Consider the following 25387-nt stretch of genomic DNA (forward strand, 5'->3'; position numbering starts at 1 on the left):
GATTCTAGAATGGTTCTGCAGAAAGAGAGTAGTTACTGACATGAAACATCTGTTCACTGGAATACAATAACTTCTCTTGGTTTGATCTGGGTGTATTTTATGATTGACATAGTTTAAAGACTGTTTCAAGATTGGCTATAGTTCTTCAGTTACAGTAGAGGACTTAGACAGTGTCTGTCTGAAGTTAGTTGTAAGATTCTTCTAGTGAGATGGATGTTTTGAGTCGTTGCTTGGAGAATATATCTTGGCTTGTCTGTCTAGTGTAGTCGTGTCTGTTTTTCTGTCTGTCTGAAGGTCAGGTTACGGTCAGTCAGTATTAATACTTGTTGAATGGATCACATGTCTCCGTTATCGTTTCTCTATTGGCTATCGAAGCGTTACGTGGCGTGATGCTGCACCGTGTTAGGCCATCGCCCGAGGTTCTTAAAGCGCAGGCCAGAGATTGGCTGAGTCTTGTTTTGTCGTTGCTGTGACCCGACCGCTCCAGCTCCATGGCCAGGCTACACCTAACGGTGGTGGTTTACGGACCCGGTGCTGCCGACGCCGCCGGTGGAGACTGGTAGGACCAACAGCTCAGGGAATACTGAGGCTCCTTTCTAAATCACACCCTATGTAGTGGGCCCTGGTTGAAAGTAGTGCACTTTTATAGGGAAAGGGGACATAGACAAGGGTGTGTTAGGTTGGGTGTTGTTGATTATGTAGGAGGAAAGTTCTGTTTTTTTTGTCTACATTAGTACGTTTGAGAATTGTTTTTCTGTCCGATGTGTCTGGTGTTTTTAGGATTTGAGCTCAAGTTTTTTCTGATGATGGTTGGTTGGATACATACAGTACACCTGTGGGGTACAGTACACCTGTGGGGTTCTTTAAGAACTCTTTCTTCCTCACTACAGGTTTGATTGCCTGCCTTTATTATGGATTGACTCAGAGATTGTACAGTTTCAATGATTGTATCAATACGTTACCAACATGTTATGTACTTTGATGTCCCCTGAATCCTTCATTACATGTTTCCTTGAAATGGTTTATAAGAATGACCACCCTTCCGAGTGTGATCGAACGTCAGCTTGTATCAATACATTGTCGACATAAAGTTGTTCCCTAAATCCTATATTCTTTTAAAGAACAGTTATTCTCCTGAGTGTGATCATCCGCTTGACATTTCTCCTTTCCAGACTGGGCTTGAGAAAAGCTTTTAGAGCTGAAACGTCAACATTAAACAGTCTGAACTATGTCCCTTCTTGTTTCTCCTCTCCAGACCTGGAATCGAAAATGAACTGGGGGTCCTTTTACGCCGTGATCAGCGGCGTAAACAGGCATTCCACCGGCATCGGCCGCATCTGGTTGTCTGTCATCTTCATCTTCAGAATCCTGGTCCTCGTGGTGGCGGCCGAGTCGGTCTGGGGTGACGAGAAGTCTGGATTCACCTGCAACACCGAGCAGCCCGGCTGCAACTCTGTCTGCTATGACCAGTTCTTTCCCATCTCACACATCCGCCTGTGGGCCTTGCAGCTCATCCTGGTGTCCACGCCTGCTCTCCTAGTGGCCATGCATGTAGCCCATCGCAGACACATCAACAAGAAGATCGTGAAGAAGTCCGGGCGCGTTTCCCCTAAGGAGCTGGAACAAATCAAGAATCAGAAGTTTGCGATCGCAGGCGCCCTCTGGTGGACCTACATGATCAGTGTGCTGTTTAGGATCGTTCTGGAAGTCGGCTTCCTTTATATATTCTACCTGATCTACCCTGACTTCAAGATGTTCCGTCTGGTCAAGTGTGACTCGTACCCCTGTCCCAACACTGTGGACTGCTTCGTGTCGCGACCCACAGAGAAAACCATCTTCACCGTGTTCATGCTCTCCGTGTCGGGGGTGTGTGTTCTCCTCAACCTGGCCGAGGTGGCCTACCTGATTGGCAGAGCCTGTCTGAGGTGTATCCATGGTAACCGGGAAGAGACTAAGGTAGCAGGGATCGGTCAGAAACTGTCCTCCTACAAACAGAATGAAATCAACCAGATGATCGCTGACCAGTCGAAGTTCAAGTTCACCGTGGGAGCTAGGAAAACCTCTATGGAGAAGGGAGAGAGGTGCTCTGCTTTCTGATAGGCTGCCCTGGAGGGAGAGAGGTGTCCTGATTTGCTGCCTATGGAGAAGGAAAACGGTGCTCAAGCTTTCTGATAGGCTGCCTAGTCCTAGTTCCCACTAATTTTCACTGCTTCAAACTAATGAACGCCACCAGCTTGGAACCATACTGTATAGAAATCCTCAATGGCTCCATCTAGTAATAACATCAATCATTCACTCGTTCATTTCTTCATCTATTTATTCTAGTGGCTGGTGCTATGTTCTCAACATTCCTAACGGTGGTAGGATATAAAGAAGAACAAACTAACCCGGACAAACTCAATGCTGGATTGGAGGGAGAACTTTGTTTCATCGTGATCGACACAGTCACTGTTTTGTCTCTCAACCTCGGCGCAGGAACTGGTGGATAAAGGAACATTTGTTTCAGCACATGACTTGACAAACCCATTGTATTGGAACTCACTGAGTCTCCTACAGCGGGGAGACTACTCCTACAGCGGGGAGACTACTCCTACAGCGGGGAGACTGATCCTACAGCAGGGAGACTACTCCTACAGCGGGGAGACTACTCCTACAGCGGGGAGACTACTCCTACAGCGGGGAGACTGCTCCTACAGCGGGGAGACTACTCCTACAGCGGGGAGACTACTCCTACAGCGGGGAGACTACTCCTACAGCGGGGAGACTACTCCTACAGCGGGGAGACTACTCCTACAGCGGGGAGACTACTCCTACAGCGGGGAGACTGCTCCTACAGCGGGGAGACTACTCCTACAGCGGGGAGACTGCTCCTACAGCGGGGAGACTGCTCCTACAGCGGGGAGACTGCTCCTACAGCGGGGAGACTACTCCTACAGCGGGGAGACTACTCCTAAAGCGGGGAGACTACTCCTACAGCGGGGAGACTACTCCTACAGCGGGGAGACTGCTCCTACAGCGGGGAGACTACTCCTACAGCGGGGAGACTGCTCCTACAGCGGGGAGACTACTACTAAAGCGGGGAGACTACTCCTACAGCAGGGAGACTACTACTACAGCGGGGAGACTACTCCTACAGCGGGGAGACTACTCCTACAGCGGGGAGACTACTCCTACAGCGGGGAGACTGCTCCTACAGCGGGGAGACTGCTCCTACAGCGGGGAGACTACTCCTACAGCGGGGAGACTACTCCTACAGCGGGGAGACTACTCCTACAGCGGGGAGACTACTCCTACAGCGGGGAGACTACTCCTACAGCGGGGAGACTACTCCTACAGCAGGGAGACTGCTCCTACAGCAGGGAGACTACTACTACAGCAAAGAGACTACTCCTACAGCAGGGAGACTACTCCTACAGCAAGGAGACTACTCCTACAGCAAGGAGACTACTCCTACAGCAGGGAGACTACTCCTATAGACTACTCCTACAGCAGGGAGACTACTCCTACAGCACGGAGACTACTCCTATAGACTACTCCTACAGCAGGGAGACTACTCCTACAGCAGGGAGACTACTCCTACAGCCAGGAGACTACTCCTGCAGCATGGAGACTACTCCTGCAGCAGGGAGACTACTTCTACGGCATGGAGACTACTGTTACGGCATGGAGACTACTCCTATAGACTACTGCTACAGCACAGAGACTACTCCTACAGAATGGAGACTACTCCTATAGACTACTCCTACAGCGGAGAGACTACTCCTAAAGCAGGGAGACTACTCCTACAGCAGGGAGACTACTTCTACGGCATGGAAACTACTCCTACAGACTACTGCTACAGCACAGAGACTACTCCTACGGCACGGAGACTACTCCTACAGAATGGAGACTACTCCTACAGACTATTCCTACAGCAGGGAGACAACTCCTACAGCAGGGAGACTACTCCTACGGCACGGAGACTACTCCTACAGCAAGGAGACTACTCCTACAGCAGGGAGATTACTCCTACAGCCAGGAGACTACTCCTATATCACGTAGACTACTCCTATAGACTACTCCTACAGCAGGGAGACTACTCCTACAAAACGGAGACTACTCCTACAGCAGGGAGACTACTCCTACAAAACGGAGACTACTCCTATAGACTACTCCTACAATAGGGAGACTACTCCTACGGCACGGAGACTACTCCTACAGCAAGGAGACTACTCCTACAGCAGGGAGATTACTCCTACAGCCAGGAGACTACTCCTATATCACGTAGACTACTCCTATAGACTACTCCTACAGCAGGGAGACTACTCCTACAAAACGGAGACTACTCCTACAGCAGGGAGACTACTCCTACAAAACGGAGACTACTCCTATAGACTACTCCTACAGCAGGGAGACTACTCCTATAGACTACTCCTACAGCAGGGAGACTACTCCTACAGCACGGAGACTACTCCTATAGACTACTCCTACAGCAGGGAGACTACTCCTACAGCAGGGAGACTACTCCTACAGCCAGGAGACTACTCCTGCAGCATGGAGACTACTCCTGCAGCAGGGAGACTACTTCTACGGCATGGAGACTACTGTTACGGCATGGAGACTACTCCTATAGACTACTGCTACAGCACAGAGACTACTCCTACAGAATGGAGACTACTCCTATAGACTACTCCTACAGCGGAGAGACTAATCCTAAAGCAGGGAGACTACTCCTACAGCAGGGAGACTACTTCTACGGCATGGAGACTACTCCTACAGACTACTGCTACAGCACAGAGACTACTCCTACGGCACGGAGACTACTCCTACAGAATGGAGACTACTCCTACAGACTATTCCTACAGCAGGGAGACAACTCCTACAGCAGGGAGACAACTCCTACAGCAGGGAGACTACTCCTACGGCACGGAGACTACTCCTACGGCACGGAGACTACTCCTACAGAATGGAGACTACTCCTACAGACTACTCCTACAGACTACTCCTACAGCAGGGAGACTACTCCTACAGCAGGGAGACTACTCCTACGGCAGGGAGACTACTCCTACGGCAGGGAGCCTACTCCTACAGCACGGAGACTACTCCTACAGCACGGAGACTACTCCTACAGCACGGAGACTACTCCTACAGCACGGAGACTACTCCTACAGAATGGAGACTACTCCTACAGCAGGGAGACTACTCCTATGGCACAGAGACTACTCCTACAGAATGGAGACTACTCCTACAGCAGGAACGGATCACTCATTATTAAGACATTAAAAGTATTTTTAATGGTGCACAGAAAACGTTGTTTTAGTACTATCAGTACTAGGGTCAGTACTAGGGTCAGTACTAGGGTCAGTACTAGGGTCAGTACTATCAGTACTAGGGTCAGTACTAGGGTCAGTACTATCAGTACTAGGGTCAGTACTAGGGTCAGTACTATCAGTACTAGGGTCAGTACTAGGGTCAGTACTATCAGTACTAGGGTTAGCAGCAGCGAAGTGGAAAACTGGATGTCCGAAGATGGACTACTGACAACCCCCATTAACCTTTCTAGGACACACGTTCCGCTAGCGGAACCCCTGACAACATTCCGCTGAAAAGGCAGCGCGGGAAATTCTAAAATATTTTTGGGAAATATGTAACTTTCACACATTAACAAGTCCAATACAGCAAATGAAAGATAAACATATTGTTAATCTACTCATCGTATATACAGCGGGTACCGGTACCGAGTCAATGTGGAGGCTATATACAGGGGGTACCGGTACCGAGTCAATGTGGAGGCTATATACAGGGGGTACCGGTACAGAGTCAATGTGGAGGCTATATACAGGGGGTACCGGTACAGAGTCAATGTGGAGGCTATATACAGGGTGTTACGGTACAGAGTCAATGTGGAGGCTATATACAGGGTGTTACGGTACAGAGTCAATGTGGAGGCTATATACAGGGTGTTACGGTACAGAGTCAATGTGGAGGCTATATACAGGGGGTACCGGTACAGAGTCAATGTGGAGACTATATACAGGGTGTTATGGTACAGAGTCAATGTGGAGGCTATATACAGGCAGTACCGGTACAGAGTCAATGTGGAGGCTATATACAGGGTGTTACGGTACAGAGTCAATGTGGAGGCTATATACAGGGTGTTACGGTACAGAGTCAATGTGGAGGCTATATACAGGGTGTTACGGTACAGAGTCAATGTGGAGGCTATATACAGGGTGTTACGGTACAGAGTCAATGTGGAGGCTATATACAGGGTGTTACGGTACAGAGTCAATGTGGAGACTATATACAGGGGGTACCGGTACAGAGTCAATGTGGAGACTATATACAGGGGGTACCGGTACAGAGTCAATGTGGAGGCTATATACAGGGGGTACCGGTACAGAGTCAATGTGGAGGCTATATACAGGGGGTACCGGTACAGAGTCAATGTGGAGGCTATATACAGGGGGTACCAGTACAGAGTCAATGTGGAGGCTATATACAGGGGGTACCGGTACAATGTGGAGGCTATATACAGGGGGTACCGGTACAGAGTCAATGTGGAGGCTATATACAGGCGGTACCGGTACAGAGTCAATGTGGAGGCTATATACAGGGGGTACCGGTACAATGTGGAGGCTATATACAGGGGGTACCGGTACAGAGTCAATGTGGAGGCTATATACAGGGGGTACCGGTACAGAGTCAATGTAGAGGCTATATACAGGGGGTACTGGTACAGAGTCAATGTGGAGGCTATATACAGGGGGTACCAGTACAGAGTCAATGTGGGGGCTATATACAGGCGGTACCAGTACAGAGTCAATGTGGAGGCTATATACAGGGGGTACCGGTACAATGTGGAGGCTATATACAGGGGGTACCGGTACAGAGTCAATGTGGAGGCTATATACAGGGGGTACCGGTACAGAGTCAATGTGGAGGCTATATACAGGGGGTTACGGTACAATGTGGAGGCTATATACAGGGGGTACCGGTACAGAGTCAATGTAGAGGCTATATACAGGGGGTACCGGTACAGAGTCAATGTGGAGGCTATATACAGGGGGTACCGGTAGAGAGTCAATGTGGAGACTATATACAGGGGGTACCGGTACAGAGTCAATGTGGAGGCTATATACAGGGGGTACCGGTACAGAGTCAATGTGGAGACTATATACAGGGGGTACCGGTACAGAGTCAATGTGGAGGCTATATACAGGGGGTACCGGTACAGAGTCAATGTGGAGGCTATATACAGGGGGTACCGGTACAGAGTCAATGTGGAGGCTATATACAGGGGGTACCGGTACAGAGTCAATGTGGAGGCTATATACAGGGGGTACTGGTACAGAGTCAATGTGGAGGCTATATACAGGGGGTACCGGTACAATGTGGAGGCTATATACAGGGGGTACCGGCACAGAGTCAATGTGGAGGCTATATACAGGGGGTACCGGTACAGAGTCAATGTGGAGGCTATAAACAGGAGGTACCGGTACAATGTGGAGGCTAAATACAGTGGGTACCGGTACAGAGTCAATTTGCGGGGGCACCGGTGTCAAGGTAATATGTACATGTAGGTAGAGTTATTAAAGTGACTATGCCTAGATAATAACAGAGAGTAGCAGCAGCGTAGAAGGGGGTGGGGGGGGCAATGCAAATAGTCTGGGTAGCCATTTAATTAGCTGTTCAGGAGTCTTATGACTTGGGGGTAGAAGCTGTTTAGAAGCCTCTTGGACCTAGACTTGGCGCTCCGGTACCGCTTGCCGTGTGGTAGCAGAGAGAACGGTCTATGACTGGGGTGGCTGGAGTCTTTGACAATTTTTGGGCCTTCCTATGACACCGCCTGGTATAGAGGTCCTGGATGGCAGGACGCTTTGCCCCATGTACTGGGCCATACGCACTACCCTCTGTAGTGCCTTGCGGTCGGAGGCCAAGCAGTTGCCATACCAGGCAGTGATGCAACCCGTCAGGATGCTCTCGGTGGTGCAGCTGTAGAACCTTTTAAGGATCTGGGGACCCATGCCAAATCTTTTTACTTTCCTGAGGGGGAATAGGCTTTGTCGTGCCCTCTTCACGACTGTCTTAGTGTGTTTGGACCATTCTAGTTTGTTGTTGATGTGGACACCTAGGAATTTGAAGCTCTCAACCTGCTCCACTACAGCCCCGTCGATGAGAATGGGGGCGTGCTCGGTCCTCCTTTTCCTGTAGTCCACAATCATCGCCTTTGTCTTGATCACATTGAAGGAGAGGTTGTTGTCCTGGCACCACACGGTCAGGTCTCTGACCTCTTCCCTATCGGCGTTAGTCATTGTGTTTCTATCTTCTCAGACCGGTACTATACTGAACAAATATATAAACGCAACATGCAACAATTTCAACAATTTCACTTTTTAAAAATGTATTTGCCCCGAATCTATGGATTTCACATGACTGGGCATAGGCCCACCCACTGGGGAGCCAGGCCCAGCCAATCAGAATGAGTTTTTCCCCACAAAAGGGCTTTATTGCAGACATAAATACTCCTCAGCACCGCCTCCACCCCCCTCAGACGATCCTGCAGGTGAAGAACCCGGATGTGGAGGTCCTGGACTGGCGTGGTCACATGTGGTCTGCGATTGTGAGGCCGGTTGAACGTCCTGCCAAATTCTCTAAAACGATGTTGGAGGTGGTTTATGGTAGAGAAATGAACATAAAATGATCTGTAAACAGCTCTTGCTGACATTCCTGTAGTCAGCATGCCAATTACACGCTCCCTCAAAACTTGAGACATCTGTGGCATTGTGTTGTGTGACAAAACTACACATTTCAGAGTGGCCTTTTATTGTCCCCAGCACAAGGTGCACCTGTGTAATGATCATGCTGTTTAATCAGCTTCTTGATATGCCAAATCTGTCAGGTGGATGGATTATCTTGTCAAGGGAAAAATGCTCACTAACAGGGATGTAAACAAATTGGTGCACAACATTTCAGAGAAATAAGCTTTTTGTGCTTATGGAAAGTTTCAGTGATTTCTTTTTTTAAAAGAAACATCAGTCATCTCAACATGTTACTGATGGTGTTTCTAGATTCTCAGACGTGTTAAACATCAGTCATCTCAACATGTTACTGATGGTGTTTCTAGATACTCAGACGTGTTAAACATCAGTCATCTCAACATGTTACTGGTGGTGTTTCTAGATTCTCAGACGTGTTAAACATCAGTCATCTCAACATGTTACTGGTGGTGTTTCTAGATACTCAGACGTGTTAAACATCAGTCATCTCAACATGTTACTGATGGTGTTTCTAGATACTCAGACGTGTTAAACATCAGTCATCTCAACATGTTACTGGTGGTGTTTCTAGATTCTCAGACGTGTTAAACATCAGTCATCTCAACATGTTACTGATGGTGTTTCTAGATTCTCAGACGTGTTAAACATCAGTCATCTCAACACAATGAACTGAGTTTGAACGGGTCATTATTCTGGATCTGCCCAGAAATGGTGTCATTGTTGAGAAGTCACGTGATGTGCAGTGGAACCTATGAAGAGGCAGAGATTAGAGAGAGAATTCATTTTTCTTTCTTCAGGTTTGGGCGTTACTAGGCAAAGTAGATTAGCCAATAACATCCTGGTTTTTGATTGGTTGAAAACAGGCTGCTGCCATTTGACATTTACCTACAGTGTTTTTTTTATGCCATTAAATCATTTTATTTGTATAATATTATTTATTTTTCATATTTAATGAAAGTTATTGTACTGTAATATAATTATTCTCCTCTCTATTTCTGTCTAGTTTCCAGTTTGTCAGTTTATAATTTAATCATGCACATTGTTCTCATAGAAGGCTAAATACATTTTGTTGTACAGTAAAATTACAAGAATTATAAAGATATTGAATTGAACCTGCGCTTGTCATTCAACAACAACTCTTTATTTCTGCTTTAGTTACACTATATAGGGATTCATCTACATTCCTGTTACTTCCCATAAATCCTGGTTGTGGTGTCACGTGTGCTCCCTCTCCGGCCTCTAGGTCACCAGGCTGCTCGTTATGGCGCACACCTGTCACCAGCGTTACGCACACCTGTCACCAGCGTTACGCACACCTGTCACCAGCGTTACGCACACCTGTCACCAGCGTTACGCACACCTGTCACCAGCGTTACGCACACCTGTCACCAGCGTTACGCACACCTGTCACCATCGTTACGCTCACCTGTCACCATCGTTACGCGCACCTGTCACCATCGTTACGCACACCTGTCACCATCGTTACGCACACCTGTCACCATCGTTACGCGCACCTGTCACCATCGTTACGCGCATTATGACACTCACCTGGACTCACATCATCTCCCTGATTACCTGCCCTATATCTGTCACTCCCTTTGGTTCCTTCCTCAGGCGTCATTGTTTCTGTGTCCGTTCTGTGCGTTGTTCGTGTTTCTTGTTTGTGTATTACGTTGTGTTTATTTATTAAAACACTCACTCTCTGAACTTGCTTCCCGACTCTCAGCGCACATCGTTACAGTTGGAGGATACCAGAGTTCCTGCTTATTCCGTCTTGATTCCCGGGAATTCTAAAAACGGGATTTCTGGGGAAAGTAAACGGAATTTTGCAACCCTAATCCAGTCCATGGTGTATATTTGACAGATGAAACAGGTTGGAACAGTATATATATATATATTACTGTACATTTAAGGAATAAAATCCACAATGATTTGAACAACTCATGTGTTGACATGGTTTATAACAATGACTGACGTGGCAAAGTGTCAGTAGCAGTATGTTGTAATAGATCCCAACCTCTGGCTTCACGTCTTAGTGTACAGTGTATCCATGCAGTGTTTACCAGAGCTCCCTATAGCAGCCTTCCTGGAGCTGTCTACGTTGGAGTCTTGTCATTCCCTCCGTTACACTCCCGTCATTGGTGGCTTTAAACATTCTTCGCCTGCCTGTCATTGGTGGCTTCAGGACCTGAACGGCTGCTCTTCTCCAAAGCTGTGTCCCAAATGGCACCCTGTTCCAAATGTAGTGCTCATCGGGCTCTGGTCACCCATATGGCTCTGATATAAAGTAGTGCACTATGTAGGGAATAGGGCTCTGGTATAAAGTAGTGCACTATATAGGGAATAGGGTGCCGTAGGGCTCTGGTCTAAAGTAGTGCACTATATAGGGAATAGGGTGCCGTAGGGCTCTGGTCTAAAGTAGTGCACTATATAGGGAATAGGGTGCCGTAGGGCTCTGGTCTAAAGTAGTGTACTATATAGAGAATAGGGCTCTGGTCTAAAGTAGTACACTATATAGAGAATAGGGCTCTGGTCTAAAGTAGTGCACTATATGGTGAATAGGGTGCCATTAGGGACACCCACATGAAGTCATGCCCCCTGCCCTCCTACACCACATTGACAGAGACACCCTTCCCCTATATTTAGCAATGAGCTGCACTTGATGCCAGACAGACCAGAAAGTCAAGCTTATTGGCCAGCTGCCCTGTCAATCACCTCAACCAGGCTGGGGAGATGGGCCAGGGGCTCTCATATTAGACGTTAGAGAGTGCCCTCAGCCCTGGGCCAAATGTAACCCCGGGGGATAGAGGGAGGGGATTGAGGGAGGGAGAGTTGGTCTTGGCTAGCAGCAGTATCAGTAGCAGTGGTGTTCAGCTGGTTGGAAGGGAGAGAGGGTCGGAGAGGAACTCTAGGAGTGAAGACAGGGAGAGAGGGTCGGAGAGGAACTCTAGGAGTGAAGACAGGGAGAGAGGGTCGGAGAGGAACTCTAGGAGTGAAGACAGGGATAGAGGATCGGAGAGGAACTCTAGGAGGGAAGACAGGGAGAGAGGGTCGGAGAGGAACTCTAGGAGCGAAGACAGGGATAGAGGATCGGAGAGGAACTCTAGGAGGGAAGACAGGGAGAGAGGGTCGGAGAGGAACTCTAGGAGCGAAGACAGGGAGAGAGGGTCGGAGAGGAACTCTAGGAGCGAAGACAGGGATAGAGGATCGGAGAGGAACTCTAGGAGGGAAGACAGGGAGAGAGGGTCGGAGAGGAACTCTAGGAGCGAAGACAGGGATAGAGGATCGGAGAGGAACTCTAGGAGGGAAGACAGGGAGAGAGGGTCGAAGAGGAACTCTAGGAGTGAAGACAGGGATAGAGGATCGGAGAGGAACTCTAGGAGGGAAGACAGGAAGAGAGGATCGGAGAGGAACTCTAGGAGCGAAGACAGGGAGAGAGGATCGGAGAGGAACTCTAGGAGCGAAGACAGGGAGAGAGGGTCGGAGAGGAACTCTAGGAGTGAAGACAGGGAGAGAGGATCGGAGAGGAACTCTAGGAGCGAAGACAGGGAGAGAGGGTCGGAGAGGAACTCTAGGAGTGAAGACAGGGAGAGAGGATCGGAGAGGAACTCTAGGAGTGAAGACAGGGAGAGAGGGTCGGAGAGGAACTCTAGGAGGGAAGACAGGGAGAGAGGGTCGGAGAGGAACTCTAGGAGTGAAGACAGGGAGAGAGGATCGGAGAGGAACTCTAGGAGGGAAGACAGGGAGAGAGGGTCGGAGAGGAACTCTAGGAGGGAAGACAGGGAGAGAGGGTCGGAGAGGAACTCTAGGAGTGAAGACAGGGAGAGAGGATCGGAGAGGAACTCTAGGAGCGAAGACAGGAGTGTGGAACGGCCTTGTTGTGGCCAGAGCTGGTCTGGTGTTTCCTGTCCATTCAAGGGCATTCCATCTGCTGAGTCCTGGACAGGAGAGAGAGCGGAGAGGAGCAACCAGCCACATAGGCCTCACTGGGTTGGAGAGAGAGAGAGAGGGACGGGGGAGGAGGGAGAGACACAGAAGGAAGGAGGGTACGAGGGGAGCCACATGGTCTCAGTCCCACAGAGAGCTACTCTTCTGGGGACAGTAGACTGACAAGGTAGGTACCTCTATATTCTACTTCCTGTTTCAGTCTAACACTCTGGATTACTGTGTGTGGTACTGTTAGGACTTGGCCCCGTAACACAGAAAGGTGGGGACTTGGCCCCGTAACACAGAAAGGTGGGGACTTGGCCCCGTAACACAGAAAGGTGGGGACTTGGCCCCGTAACACAGAAAGGTGGGGACTTGGCCCCGTAACACAGAAAGGTGGGGACTTGGCCCCGTAACACAGAAAGGTGGGGACTTGGCCCAGTAACACAGAAAGGTGGGGACTTGGCCCCGTAACACAGAATGGTGGGGACTTGGCCCCGTAACACAGAAAGGTGGGGACTTGGCCCCGTAACACAGAAAGGTGGGGATTTGGCCCCGTAACACAGAAAGGTGGGGACTTGGCCCCGTAACACAGAAAGGTGGGGACTTGGCCCCGTAACACAGAAAGGTGGGGACTTGGCCCCGTAACACATAAAGGTGGGGACTTGGCCCCGTAACACAGAAAGGTGGGGACTTGGCCCCGTAACACAGAAAGGTGGGGACTTGGCCCCGTAACACATAAAGGTGGGGACTTGGCCCCGTAACACAGAAAGGTGGGGACTTGGCCCCGTAACACAGAATGGTGGGGACTTGGCCCAGTAACACAGAAAGGTGAGGACTTGGCCCAGTAACACAGAAAGGTGGGGACTTGGCCCCGTAACACATAAAGGTGGGGACTTGGCCCCGTAACACAGAAAGGTGGGGACTTGGTCCAGTAACACAGAAAGGTGGGGACTTGGTCCAGTAACACAGAAAGGTGGGGACTTGGCCCCGTAACACAGAAAGGTGGGGATTTGGCCCCGTAACACAGAAAGGTGGGGACTTGGCCCCGTAACACAGAAAGGTGGGGACTTGGCCCCGTAACACAGAAAGGTGGGGACTTGGCCCAGTAACACAGAAAGGTGGGGACTTGGCCCAGTAACACAGAAAGGTGGGGACTTGGCCCCGTAACACAGAATGGTGGGGACTTGGCCCCGTAACACAGAAAGGTGGGGACTTGGCCCCGTAACACAGAAAGGTGGGGACTTGGCCCAGTAACACAGAAAGGTGGGGACTTGGCCCCGTAACACAGAAAGGTGGGGACTTGGCCCCGTAACACAGAAAGGTGGGGACTTGGCCCCGTAACACAGAAAGGTGGGGACTTGGCCCAGTAACACAGAAAGGTGGGGACTTGGCCCCGTAACACAGAAAGGTGGGGACTTGGCCCCGTAACACAGAAAGGTGGGGACTTGGTCCAGTAACACAGAAAGGTGGGGACTTGGCCCCGTAACACAGAATGGTGGGGACTTGGCCCCGTAACACAGAAAGGTGGGGACTTGGCCCCGTAACACAGAAAGGTGGGGACTTGGCCCAGTAACACAGAAAGGTGGGGACTTGGCCCAGTAACACAGAAAGGTGGGGACTTGGCCCCGTAACACAGAAAGGTGGGGACTTGGCCCAGTAACACAGAAAGGTGGGGACTTGGCCCCGTAACACAGAAAGGTGGGGACTTGGCCCAGTAACACAGAAAGGTGGGGACTTGGCCCCGTAACACAGAAAGGTGGGGACTTGGCCCAGTAACACAGAAAGGTGGGGACTTGGCCCAGTAACACAGAAAGGTGGGGACTTGGCCCCGTAACACAGAAAGGTGGGGACTTGGCCCAGTAACACAGAAAGGTGGGGACTTGGCCCAGTAACACAGAAAGGTGGGGACTTGGCCCCGTAACACAGAAAGGTGGGGACTTGGCCCAGTAACACAGAAAGGTGGGGACTTGGCCCAGTAACACAGAAAGGTGGGGACTTGGCCCAGTAACACAGAAAGGTGGGGACTTGGCCCCGTAACACAGAAAGGTGGGGACTTGGCCCAGTAACACAGAAAGGTGGGGACTTGGCCCAGTAACACAGAAAGGTGGGGACTTGGCCCAGTAACACAGAAAGGTGGGGACTTGGCCCAGTAACACAGAAAGGTGGGGACTTGGCCCCGTAACACAGAAAGGTGGGGACTTGGCCCCGTAACACAGAAAGGTGGGGACTTGGCCCCGTAACACAGAAAGGTGGGGACTTGGCCCAGTAACACAGAAAGGTGGGGACTTGGTCCAGTAACACAGAAAGGTGGGGACTTGGCCCCGTAACACAGAAAGGTGGGGACTTGGCCCCGTAACACAGAAAGGTGGGGACTTGGTCCAGTAACACAGAAAGGTGGGGACTTGGCTCATTAACCCAGAAACACAACACACATCATGGTAAGAGTCCTCCCGAATACCAATACTAATTCTCATTATTTGAGAGGTTGAATAGGTACTCTAAATGAGTAACGTATCAGATGTAAATGAATACAGTGTTGAGGACTCTGAATGAACCCCAGTGTTGAAAAGTTATATGCAGGTATGGTTTGGTTGTATTACAGAAGTGGATACGGTCCTTAATCGTTTACTCTTTCCCACAACGTACAGTAGCAGCCCAATCTCACCAACTGATTCCACTGTTAAACCTGTTGATTACAGTCCAAACTCAGTAATGGATAATATCTACTATCTGTCTGTAATGACTGTTAGACTGGCTCTAGTCTCTAGTTATAACTAAATACTGTCTAATTCCTACAGTCTGTAATGACTGTTAGACTGGCTCTAGTCTCTAGTTATAACTAAATACTGTCTAATTCCTACAGTCTGTAATGACTGTTAGACTGGCTCTAGTCTCTAGTTATAACTAAATACTGTCTAATTCCTACAGTCTGTAATGTCTGTTAGACAGGCTCTAGTCTCTAGTTATAACTAAATACTGTCTAATTCCTACAGTCTGTAATGTCTGTTAGACTGGCTCTAGTCTCTAGTTATAACTAAATACTGTCTAATTCCTACAGTCTGTAATGACTGTTAGACTGGCTATAGTCTCTAGTTATAACTAAATACTGTCTAATTCCTACAGTCTGTAATGACTGTTAGACTGGCTCTAGTCTCTAGTTATAACTAAATACTGTCTAATTCCTACAGTCTGTAATGTCTGTTAGACTGGCTATAGTCTCTAGTTATAACTAAATACTGTCTAATTCCTACAGTCTGTAATGTCTGTTAGACTGGCTCTAGTCTCTAGTTATAACTAAATAATGTCTAATTCCTACAGTCTGTAATGTCTGTTAGACTGGCTCTAGTCTCTAGTTATAACTAAATACTGTCTAATTCCTACAGTCTGTAATGTCTGTTAGACTGGCTATAGTCTCTAGTTATAACTAAATACTGTCTAATTCCTACAGTCTGTAATGTCTGTTAGACTGGCTCTAGTCTCTAGTTATAACTAAATACTGTCTAATTCCTACAGTCTGTAATGTCTGTTAGACTGGCTATAGTCTCTAGTTATAACTAAATACTGTCTAATTCCTACAGTCTGTAATGTCTGTTAGACTGGCTCTAGTCTCTAGTTATAACTAAATACTGTCTAATTCCTACAGTCTGTAATGTCTGTTAGACTGGCTATAGTCTCTAGTTATAACTAAATACTGTCTAATTCCTACAGTCTGTAATGACTGTTTGACGGGCTCTAGTCTCTAGTTATAACTAAATACTGTCTAATTCCTACAGTCTGTAATGTCTGTTAGACTGGCTCTAGTCTCTAGTTATAACTAAATACTGTCTAATTCCTACAGTCTGTAATGTCTGTTAGACTGGCTCTAGTCTCTAGTTATAACTAAATACTGTCTAATTCCTACAGTCTGTAATGTCTGTTAGACTGGCTCTAGTCTCTAGTTATAACTAAATACTGTCTAATTCCTACAGTCTGTAATGTCTGTTTGACGGGCTCTAGTCTCTAGTTATAACTAAATACTGTCTAATTCCTACAGTCTGTAATGTCTGTTAGACTGGCTCTAGTCTCTAGTTATAACTAAATACTGTCTAATTCCTACAGTCTGTAATGTCTGTTAGACTGGCTCTAGTCTCTAGTTATAACTAAATACTGTCTAATTCCTACAGTCTGTAATGACTGTTAGACTGGCTCTAGTCTCTAGACACACACAGACCTCTCTCTATACTATCCCTGGCTACAACCTGCTGTCCTCCTGTCCACACTCCAAATATACCCGATCCTAAATGTAACATAAACCTGTCTGTGTCACTACCTGCCCTGTAGTCAGAGGTGTGAAGACACACACACACACACACACACACACACACACACACACACACACACACACACACACACACACACACACACACACACACACACACACACACACACACACACACACACACAGCTTGGGATACTCCTCTGATCTTGGCCCTCCTGTTGTGAGTCAGTCTAGTGAAAGACAGGGACACTCAGCATGTTGAGGATAGTTGTCTCCTGTTGTGAGTCAGTCTAGTGAAAGACAGGGACACTCAGCACGTTGAGGATAGTTGTCTCCTGTTGTGAGTCAGTCACTAGTTTATCAGGGTATAATAACAAACACTGCAGTTCACTAGTTTATATAGTGTCAAAGGACACACAGGTGTCTGTATTCATGGCCGGGTGTGGGCTGATATCATTGGTTAATTCGCAGATATAAAAATAACATACCATAAACATGAATGGATAGCATACGATCATAGATATAGTTTGATACATTAACTAGTCTCTCTCTCCTCCAGACACATTAACTAGTCTCTCTCTCCTCCAGACACATTAACTAGTCTAGTCTCTCTCTCTCCTCCAGACACATTAACTAGTCTAGTCTCTCTCTCTCCTCCAGACACATTAACTAGTCTCTCTCTCCTCCAGACACATTAACTAGTCTCTCTCTCCTCCAGACACATTAACTAGTCTAGTCTCTCTCTCTCCTCCAGACACATTAACTAGTCTAGTCTCTCTCCTCCAGACACATTAACTAGTCTAGTCTCTCTCTCTCCTCCAGACACATTAACTAGTCTAGCCTCTCTCTCCTCCAGACACATTAACTAGTCTAGTCTCTCTCTCTCCTCCAGACATATTAACTAGTCTAGTCTCTCTCTCTCCTCCAGACACATTAACTAGTCTAGTCTCTCTCTCTCCTCCAGACACATTAACTAGTCTAGTCTCTCTCTCCTCCAGACACATTAACTAGTCTAGTCTCTCTCTCTCCTCCAGACACATTAACTAGTCTAGTCTCTCTCCTCCAGACATATTAACTAGTCTAGTCTCTCTCTCCTCCAGACATATTAACTAGTCTTGTCTCTCCTCCAGACACATTAACTAGTCTAGTCTCTCTCTCTCCTCCAGACATATTAACTAGTCTAGTCTCTCTCCTCCAGACACATTAACTAGTCTAGTCTCTCTCTCCCCTCCAGACACATTAACTAGTCTAGCCTCTCTCTTCTCCAGACATATTAACTAGTCTCTCTCTCTCCTCCAGACACATTAACTAGTCTAGTCTCTCTCTCATCCAGACATATTAACTAGTCTAGTCTCTCCCTCCTCCAGACATATTAACTAGTCTAGTCTCTCCCTCCTCCAGACATATTAACTAGTCTTGTCTCTCCTCCAGACACATTAACTAGTCTAGTCTCTCTCTCCTCCAGACACATTAACTAGTCTAGTCTCTCTCTCCTCCAGACACATTAACTAGTCTAGTCTCTCTCTCTCCTCCAGACACATTAACTAGTCTAGTCTCTCTCTCTCCTCCAGACATATTAACTAGTCTAGTCTCTCTCTCTCCTCCAGACACATTAACTAGTCTAGTCTCTCTCTCTCCTCCAGACACATTAACTAGTCTAGTCTCTCTCTCCTCCAGACACATTAACTAGTCTAGTCTCTCTCTCTCCTCCAGACACATTAACTAGTCTAGTCTCTCTCTCCTCCAGACATATTAACTAGTCTAGTCTCTCTCTCTCCTCCAGACACATTAACTAGTCTTGTCTAGTCTCTCCTCCAGACACATTAACTAGTCTAGTCTCTCTCTCTCCTCCAGACACATTAACTAGTCTAGTCTCTCTCTCCTCCAGACACATTAACTAGTCTCTCTCTCCTCCAGACCCATTAACTAGTCTAGTCTCTCTCTTTCCTCCAGACACATTAACTAGTCTAGTCTCTCTCTCTCCTCCAGACACATTAACTAGTCTAGTCTCTCTCTCTCCTCCAGACACATTAACTAGTCTCTCTCTCTCCTCCAGACACATTAACTAGTCTAGTCTCTCTCTCTCCTCCAGACACATTAACTAGTCTAGTCTCTCTCTCTCCTCCAGACACATTAACTAGTCTAGTCTCTCTCTCTCCTCCAGACACATTAACTAGTCTAGTCTCTCTCTCTCTCCTCCAGACACATTAACTAGTCTTGTCTAGTCTCTCCTCCAGACACATTAACTAGTCTAGTCTCTCTCTCTCCTCCAGACACATTAACTAGTCTAGTCTCTCTCTCCTCCAGACACATTAACTAGTCTAGTCTCTCTCTCCTCCAGACACATTAACTAGTCTAGTCTCTCTCTCCTCCAGACACATTAACTAGTCTAGTCTCTCTCTCTCCTCCAGACACATTAACTAGTCTAGTCTCTCTCTCTCCTCCAGACACATTAACTAGTCTAGTCTCTCTCTCCTCCAGACACATTAACTAGTCTAGTCTCTCTCTCCTCCAGACACATTAACTAGTCTAGTCTCTCTCTCTCCTCCAGACACATTAACTAGTCTAGTCTCTCTCTCTCCTCCAGACACATTAACTAGTCTCTCTCTCCTCCAGACACATTAACTAGTCTCTCTCTCCTCCAGACACATTAACTAGTCTCTCCTCCAGACATATTAACTAGTCTAGTCTCTCTCTCCTCCAGACACATTAACTAGTCTAGTCTCTCTCTCTCCTCCAGACACATTAACTAGTCTAGTCTCTCCCCTCCAGACACATTAACTAGTCTCTCTCTCCTCCAGACACATTAACTAGTCTCTCTCTCCTCCAGACACATTAACTAGTCTAGTCTCTCTCTCTCCTCCAGACACATTAACTAGTCTAGTCTCTCTCTCCTCCAGACACATTAACTAGTCTAGTCTCTCTCTCTCCTCCAGACACATTAACTAGTCTCTCTCTCTCCTCCAGACACATTAACTAGTCTCTCTCTCCTCCAGACACATTAACTAGTCTCTCTCTCCTCCAGACACATTAACTAGTCTCTCCTCCAGACATATTAACTAGTCTAGTCTCTCTCTCCTCCAGACATATTAACTAGTCTAGTCTCTCTCTCCTCCAGACACATTAACTAGTCTAGTCTCTCTCTCTCCTCCAGACACATTAACTAGTCTAGTCTCTCCCCTCCAGACACATTAACTAGTCTCTCTCTCCTCCAGACACATTAACTAGTCTCTCTCTCCTCCAGACACATTAACTAGTCTAGTCTCTCTCTCTCCTCCAGACACATTAACTAGTCTAGTCTCTCCTCCAGACACATTAACTAGTCTAGTCTCTCTCTCTCCTCCAGACACATTAACTAGTCTAGTCTCTCTCTCATCCAGACATATTAACTAGTCTAGTCTCTCTCTCCTCCAGACATATTAACTAGTCTAGTCTCTCCTCCAGACACATTAACCAGTCTAGTCTCTCTCTCCTCCAGACACATTAACTAGTCTAGTCTCTCTCTGCTCCAGACACATTAACTAGTATGTCTGTCCCTTGATCTTGCTACCATGTGGGACATGAACCCTCTCTCCCCGTTCCCTTCGGTCTCTCTCTCCAGCCACATTTGTGATCTGTGGTTAGCTAGTATTTTTCTCTCCCTACAGCCAGGGCTCTGATCTGTCACTTCCATGGGGGGACTGGAACCTGCTGTCTATGTTTAAACTAGTCCCTCTCTCCTCTCGCTGTCCCTCCCTACAGCCACAGTAATCTGCTACTACCATGGGGGACTGGAACCTGCTGTCTCTGTTTAAACTAGTCCCTCTCTCCTCTCGCTGTCCCTCCCTACAGCCACAGTAATCTGCTACTACCATGGGGGACTAGAACCTGCTGTCTATGTTTAAACTAGTCCCTCTCTCCTCTCGCTGTCCCTCCCTACAGCCACAGTAATCTGCTACTACCATGGGGGACTAGAACCTGCTGTCTATGTTTAAACTAGTCCCTCTCTCCTCTCACTGTCCCTCCCTACAGCCACAGTAATCTGCTACTACCATGGGGGACTGGAACCTGCTGTCTCTGTTTAAACTAGTCCCTCTCTCCTCTCGCTGTCCCTCCCTACAGCCACAGTAATCTGCTACTACCACGGGGGACTAGAACCTGCTGTCTCTGTTTAAACTAGTCCCTCTCTCCTCTCGCTGTCCCTCCCTACAGCCACAGTAATCTGCTACTACCATGGGGGGACTAGAACCTGCTGTCTCTGTTTAAACTAGTCCCTCTCTCCTCTCGCTGTCCCTCCCTACAGCCACAGTAATCTGCTACTACCATGGGGGGACTAGAACCTGCTGTCTATGTTTAAACTAGTCCCTCTCTCCTCTCGCTGTCCCTCCCTACAGCCACAGTAATCTGCTACTACCATGGGGGGACTAGAACCTGCTGTCTCTGTTTAAACTAGTCCCTCTCTCCTCTCGCTGTCCCTCCCTACAGCCACAGTAATCTGCTACTACCATGGGGGGACTAGAACCTGCTGTCTCTGTTTAAACTAGTCCCTCTCTCCTCTCGCTGTCCCTCCCTACAGCCACAGTAATCTGCTACTACCATGGGGGACTGGAACCTGCTGGGGAAGTTGTTGGAGAAAGCTCAGGAACACAGCACCGTAGTGGGAAAGGTCTGGCTCACGGTCCTCTTCATCTTTAGGATCTTGGTCCTGAGCGCCGCAGCAGAGAAGGTGAATAATTATTATTTGACACCTTTAAAAATACGTTTAGAGTTGCATCAGCCATTGGAGTACAACCATACACACACTAAAATGTATTTTATTTTTTAAATGCAACTTGTTATTTCCGTTGTGTTCCCGGTAGGTGTGGGGGGACGAGCAGTCGGGGTTCACCTGTGACACCAAGCAGCCTGGATGTGAGAACGTCTGTTATGACATCACCTTCCCCATCTCTCACGTCCGCTTCTGGGTCCTCCAGATCATCTTTGTCTCCACGCCCACCCTCATTTACCTGGGTCATATATTACACCTGGTGAGGATGGAGGAGAAACAGAAGCAGAGAGAGAAGGACGCAGAGCGGGCCGGGGATAAACCACCCTTGCTGGAGACCAAGGCCTGTAAGGCCCCGGTGAGGGACGACAAGGGTAGGGTTCGACTGAAGGGGGAACTACTCAGGACCTACGTGTTCAACGTCATCTTCAAGACGCTGTTCGAGGTGGGCTTCATCGTCATGCAGTACCTGCTCTACGGCTTCCAGCTGCAGCCCATGTACACCTGTGACCGCTCGCCCTGCCCCAACACAGTCAACTGTTACATCTCCCGACCCACAGAGAAAACCATCTTTATCATCTTCATGCTAGTAGTGGCCATTTTGTCTCTGTTCCTCAACCTGATAGAGATGTACCACCTGGGGTCCACTAAGTGTCGCCAGGGCATCAAGTACCACCGGGAGGATCTGAGCTCAGACTCCAAGGAGCCCAGCGAGGTGGACGAGGCAGTACCCTACGCTCCCAGCTACGACCCCTACCACGGAGGCCAGCCAGCCTACCAGGTCCAGTCGGCATACCCTCCTGTCCCCAGCTACAACATGTCCCCTCTATCTGAGGAGACTGACTCCACCTACCAGCCCTACCACAACAAGGCAGCCTACAAGCAGAACAAGGACAACTTGGCGGTGGAGAGGAGTGGCAGCAAGCAGCCGGACGAGGAGGGGGACTTGAAAGGGAAGAAAGGCGGAGGAGAAACATGGGGGGGATCGGAGCCAGGTTCCCCATCTCTAGCCCGGGCTGGACGCACCGCTGCTAAACACGGCAACAACAAGACCAGAATAGACGATCTGAAGATCTGAGAGGGGCTTAGGTTGCTGTGACGATGTCTCAGGTTCCTGCCGAGGGTCTTATGTTGCTTGAAAAGCATTCTTAGGGTGCTGTCCCAAATGGCACCCTATTCCCTATATAGTGCACTACCTTTGACCGAGGCCTGAGAGTCCAGGGCTCCGGTCCAAAGTAGATCACTATATAGGGAATAGAGTGCCATTTGGGACACAGTGGTGTCCAACAGACCCGAGGCCATCCTGCCCCCCGTGGCCTGGTGGCTGGCAGAGCTTTGACTCACTGGGGGGGAATTGACATTTGTAAGACACACAAATAAACTTTGAACGTTACGTTTGTAAAACACGATCTATGAAGGACAAATAAATTCACTGTTACGTTTGTAAAACACGATCTATGAAGGACAAATAAATTCACTGTTACGTTTGTAAAACACGATCTATGAAGGACAAATAAATTCACTGTTACGTTTGTAAAACACGATCTATGAAGGACAAATAAATTGACTGTTACGTTTGTAAAACACGATCTATGAAGGACAAATAAATTGACCGTTACGTTTGTAAAACACGATCTATGAAGGACAAATGGGTTTCATAATAGATGACGAACCGTGACGTCTTCAAACTCTTTTAGAAAACCCTTCTGGTCCTGGTCTCTACGTGGAATAGAAGGATTACGTCCATTAAATACAACAACTATTATATTGAACATGTTTGTGCATTTCAGACTCTGAAGAATAAGAGGATATATTCGACATGTAGTTATTGAACGTGTTGTGTTGTGTTACTGACGCTATATTGGGGAAAAGGATGTTATTTAACATTTGACCAAGTAAAAACATGTTTGAATCAAGATGTCATGTTTAATTTGTTTCTACGTGTCGAAGAATAATAACCCTGGATGCACTTTAAACCTGTTGAGGACAGAGGGCGCTGTTTTCACTTTGTCTGAACCAAATGGTACCCTATTCTCTATAGGGTACACTACCTTGGACTAGGGACCATAGAGTACACTACCTTGGACTAGGGACCATAGAGTACACTACCTTGGACTAGGGACCATAGAGTACACTACCTTGGACTAGGGACCATAGAGTACACTACCTTGGACTAGGGACCATAGAGTACACTACCTTGGACTAGGGACCATAGAGTACACTACCTTGGACTAGGGACCATAGAGTACACTACCTTGGACTAGGGACCATAGGGTACACTACCTTGGACTAGGGACCATAGAGTACACTACCATGGACTAGGGACCATAGAGTACACTACCTTGGACTAGGGACCATAGGGTACACTACCTTGGACTAGGGACCATAGAGTACACTACCTTGGACTAGGGACCATAGAGTACACTACCTTGGACTAGGGACCATAGAGTACACTACCTTGGACTAGGGACCATAGAGTACACTACCTTGACTAGGGACCATAGAGTACACTACCTTGGACTAGGGACCATAGAGTACACTACCTTGGACTAGGGACCATAGAGTACACTACCTTGACTAGGAACCATAGAGTACACTACCTTGGACTAGGGACCATAGAGTACACTACCTTGGACTAGGGACCATAGGGTACACTACCTTGGACTAGGGACCATAGAGTACACTACCTTGGACTAGGGACCATAGAGTACACTACCTTGGACTAGGGACCATAGAGTACACTACCTTGGACTAGGGACCATAGAGTACACTACCTTGGACTAGGGACCATAGAGTACACTACCTTGGACTAGGGACCATAGAGTACACTACCTTGGACTAGGGACCATAGAGTACACTACCTTGGACTAGGGACCATAGAGTACACTACCTTGGACTAGGAACTATAGAGTACACTACCTTGGACTAGGGACCATAGAGTACACTACCTTGGACTAGGGACCATAGAGTACACTACCTTGGACTAGGGACCATAGAGTACACTACCTTGGACTAGGGACCGTAGAGTACACTACCTTGGACTAGGAACCATAGAGTACACTACCTTGGACTAGGGACTATAGAGTACACTACCTTGGACTAGGGACCATAGAGTACACTACCTTGGACTAGGGACCATAGAGTACACTACCTTGGACTAGGGACCATAGAGTACACTACCTTGGACTAGGGACCATAGAGTACACTACCTTGGACTAGGGACCATAGAGTACACTACCTTGGACTAGGGACCATAGAGTACACTACCATGGACTAGGGACCATAGGGTACACTACCTTGGACTAGGGACCATAGAGTACACTACCTTGGACTAGGAACCGTAGAGTACACTACCATGGACTAGGGACCATAGAGTACACTACCTTGGACTAGGGACCATAGAGTACACTACCTTGGACTAGGGACCATAGAGTACACTACCTTGGACTAGGGACCATAGAGTACACTACCTTGGACTAGGGACCAGAGAGTACACTACCTTGGACTAGGGACCATAGAGTACACTACCTTGGACTAGGGACCATAGAGTACACTACCTTGGACTAGGGACCATAGAGTACACTACCTTGGACTAGGGACCATAGAGTACACTACCTTGGACTAGGGACCATAGAGTACACTACCTTGGACTAGGGACCATAGAGTACACTACCTTGGACTAGGGACCATAGAGTA

General features: G+C 47.9%; 2 protein-coding genes across 2 annotated transcripts; both read left to right on the top strand.

Moving 5' to 3' along the window:
• The first annotated feature begins 540 nt into the window (after positions 1-540).
• LOC120047357 (gap junction beta-1 protein-like) lies at positions 541-2097 on the top strand. The gene is made up of 2 exons (XM_038992880.1): positions 541-559; positions 1256-2097. The coding sequence occupies exon 2, from the start codon at positions 1270-1272 to the stop codon at positions 2095-2097; it is 828 nt and encodes a 275-aa protein (XP_038848808.1). The 5' UTR covers positions 541-559; positions 1256-1269.
• A 19426-nt stretch (positions 2098-21523) lies between these two features.
• LOC120047358 (gap junction alpha-3 protein-like) lies at positions 21524-22807 on the top strand. The gene is made up of 2 exons (XM_038992882.1): positions 21524-21652; positions 21786-22807. The coding sequence occupies exons 1-2, from the start codon at positions 21524-21526 to the stop codon at positions 22767-22769; spliced, it is 1113 nt and encodes a 370-aa protein (XP_038848810.1). The 3' UTR covers positions 22770-22807.
• Positions 22808-25387: the final 2580 nt, after the last annotated feature.

The sequence above is a fragment of the Salvelinus namaycush genome, chromosome 5 (genome assembly GCF_016432855.1).
Source record: "Salvelinus namaycush isolate Seneca chromosome 5, SaNama_1.0, whole genome shotgun sequence".
Lineage (NCBI taxonomy): Eukaryota > Metazoa > Chordata > Actinopteri > Salmoniformes > Salmonidae > Salvelinus > Salvelinus namaycush.

Coding starts and splice junctions, on each gene's coding strand:
- LOC120047357 (XM_038992880.1), top strand. CDS start 1,270: ATGAACTGGGGGTCCTTTTACGCCGTGATCAGCGGCGTAAACAGGCAT.
- LOC120047358 (XM_038992882.1), top strand. CDS start 21,524: ATGGGGGACTGGAACCTGCTGGGGAAGTTGTTGGAGAAAGCTCAGGAA. Junction 21,653..21,785: donor TGAGCGCCGCAGCAGAGAAG/GTGAATAATTAT, acceptor TGTTCCCGGTAG/GTGTGGGGGGACGAGCAGTC.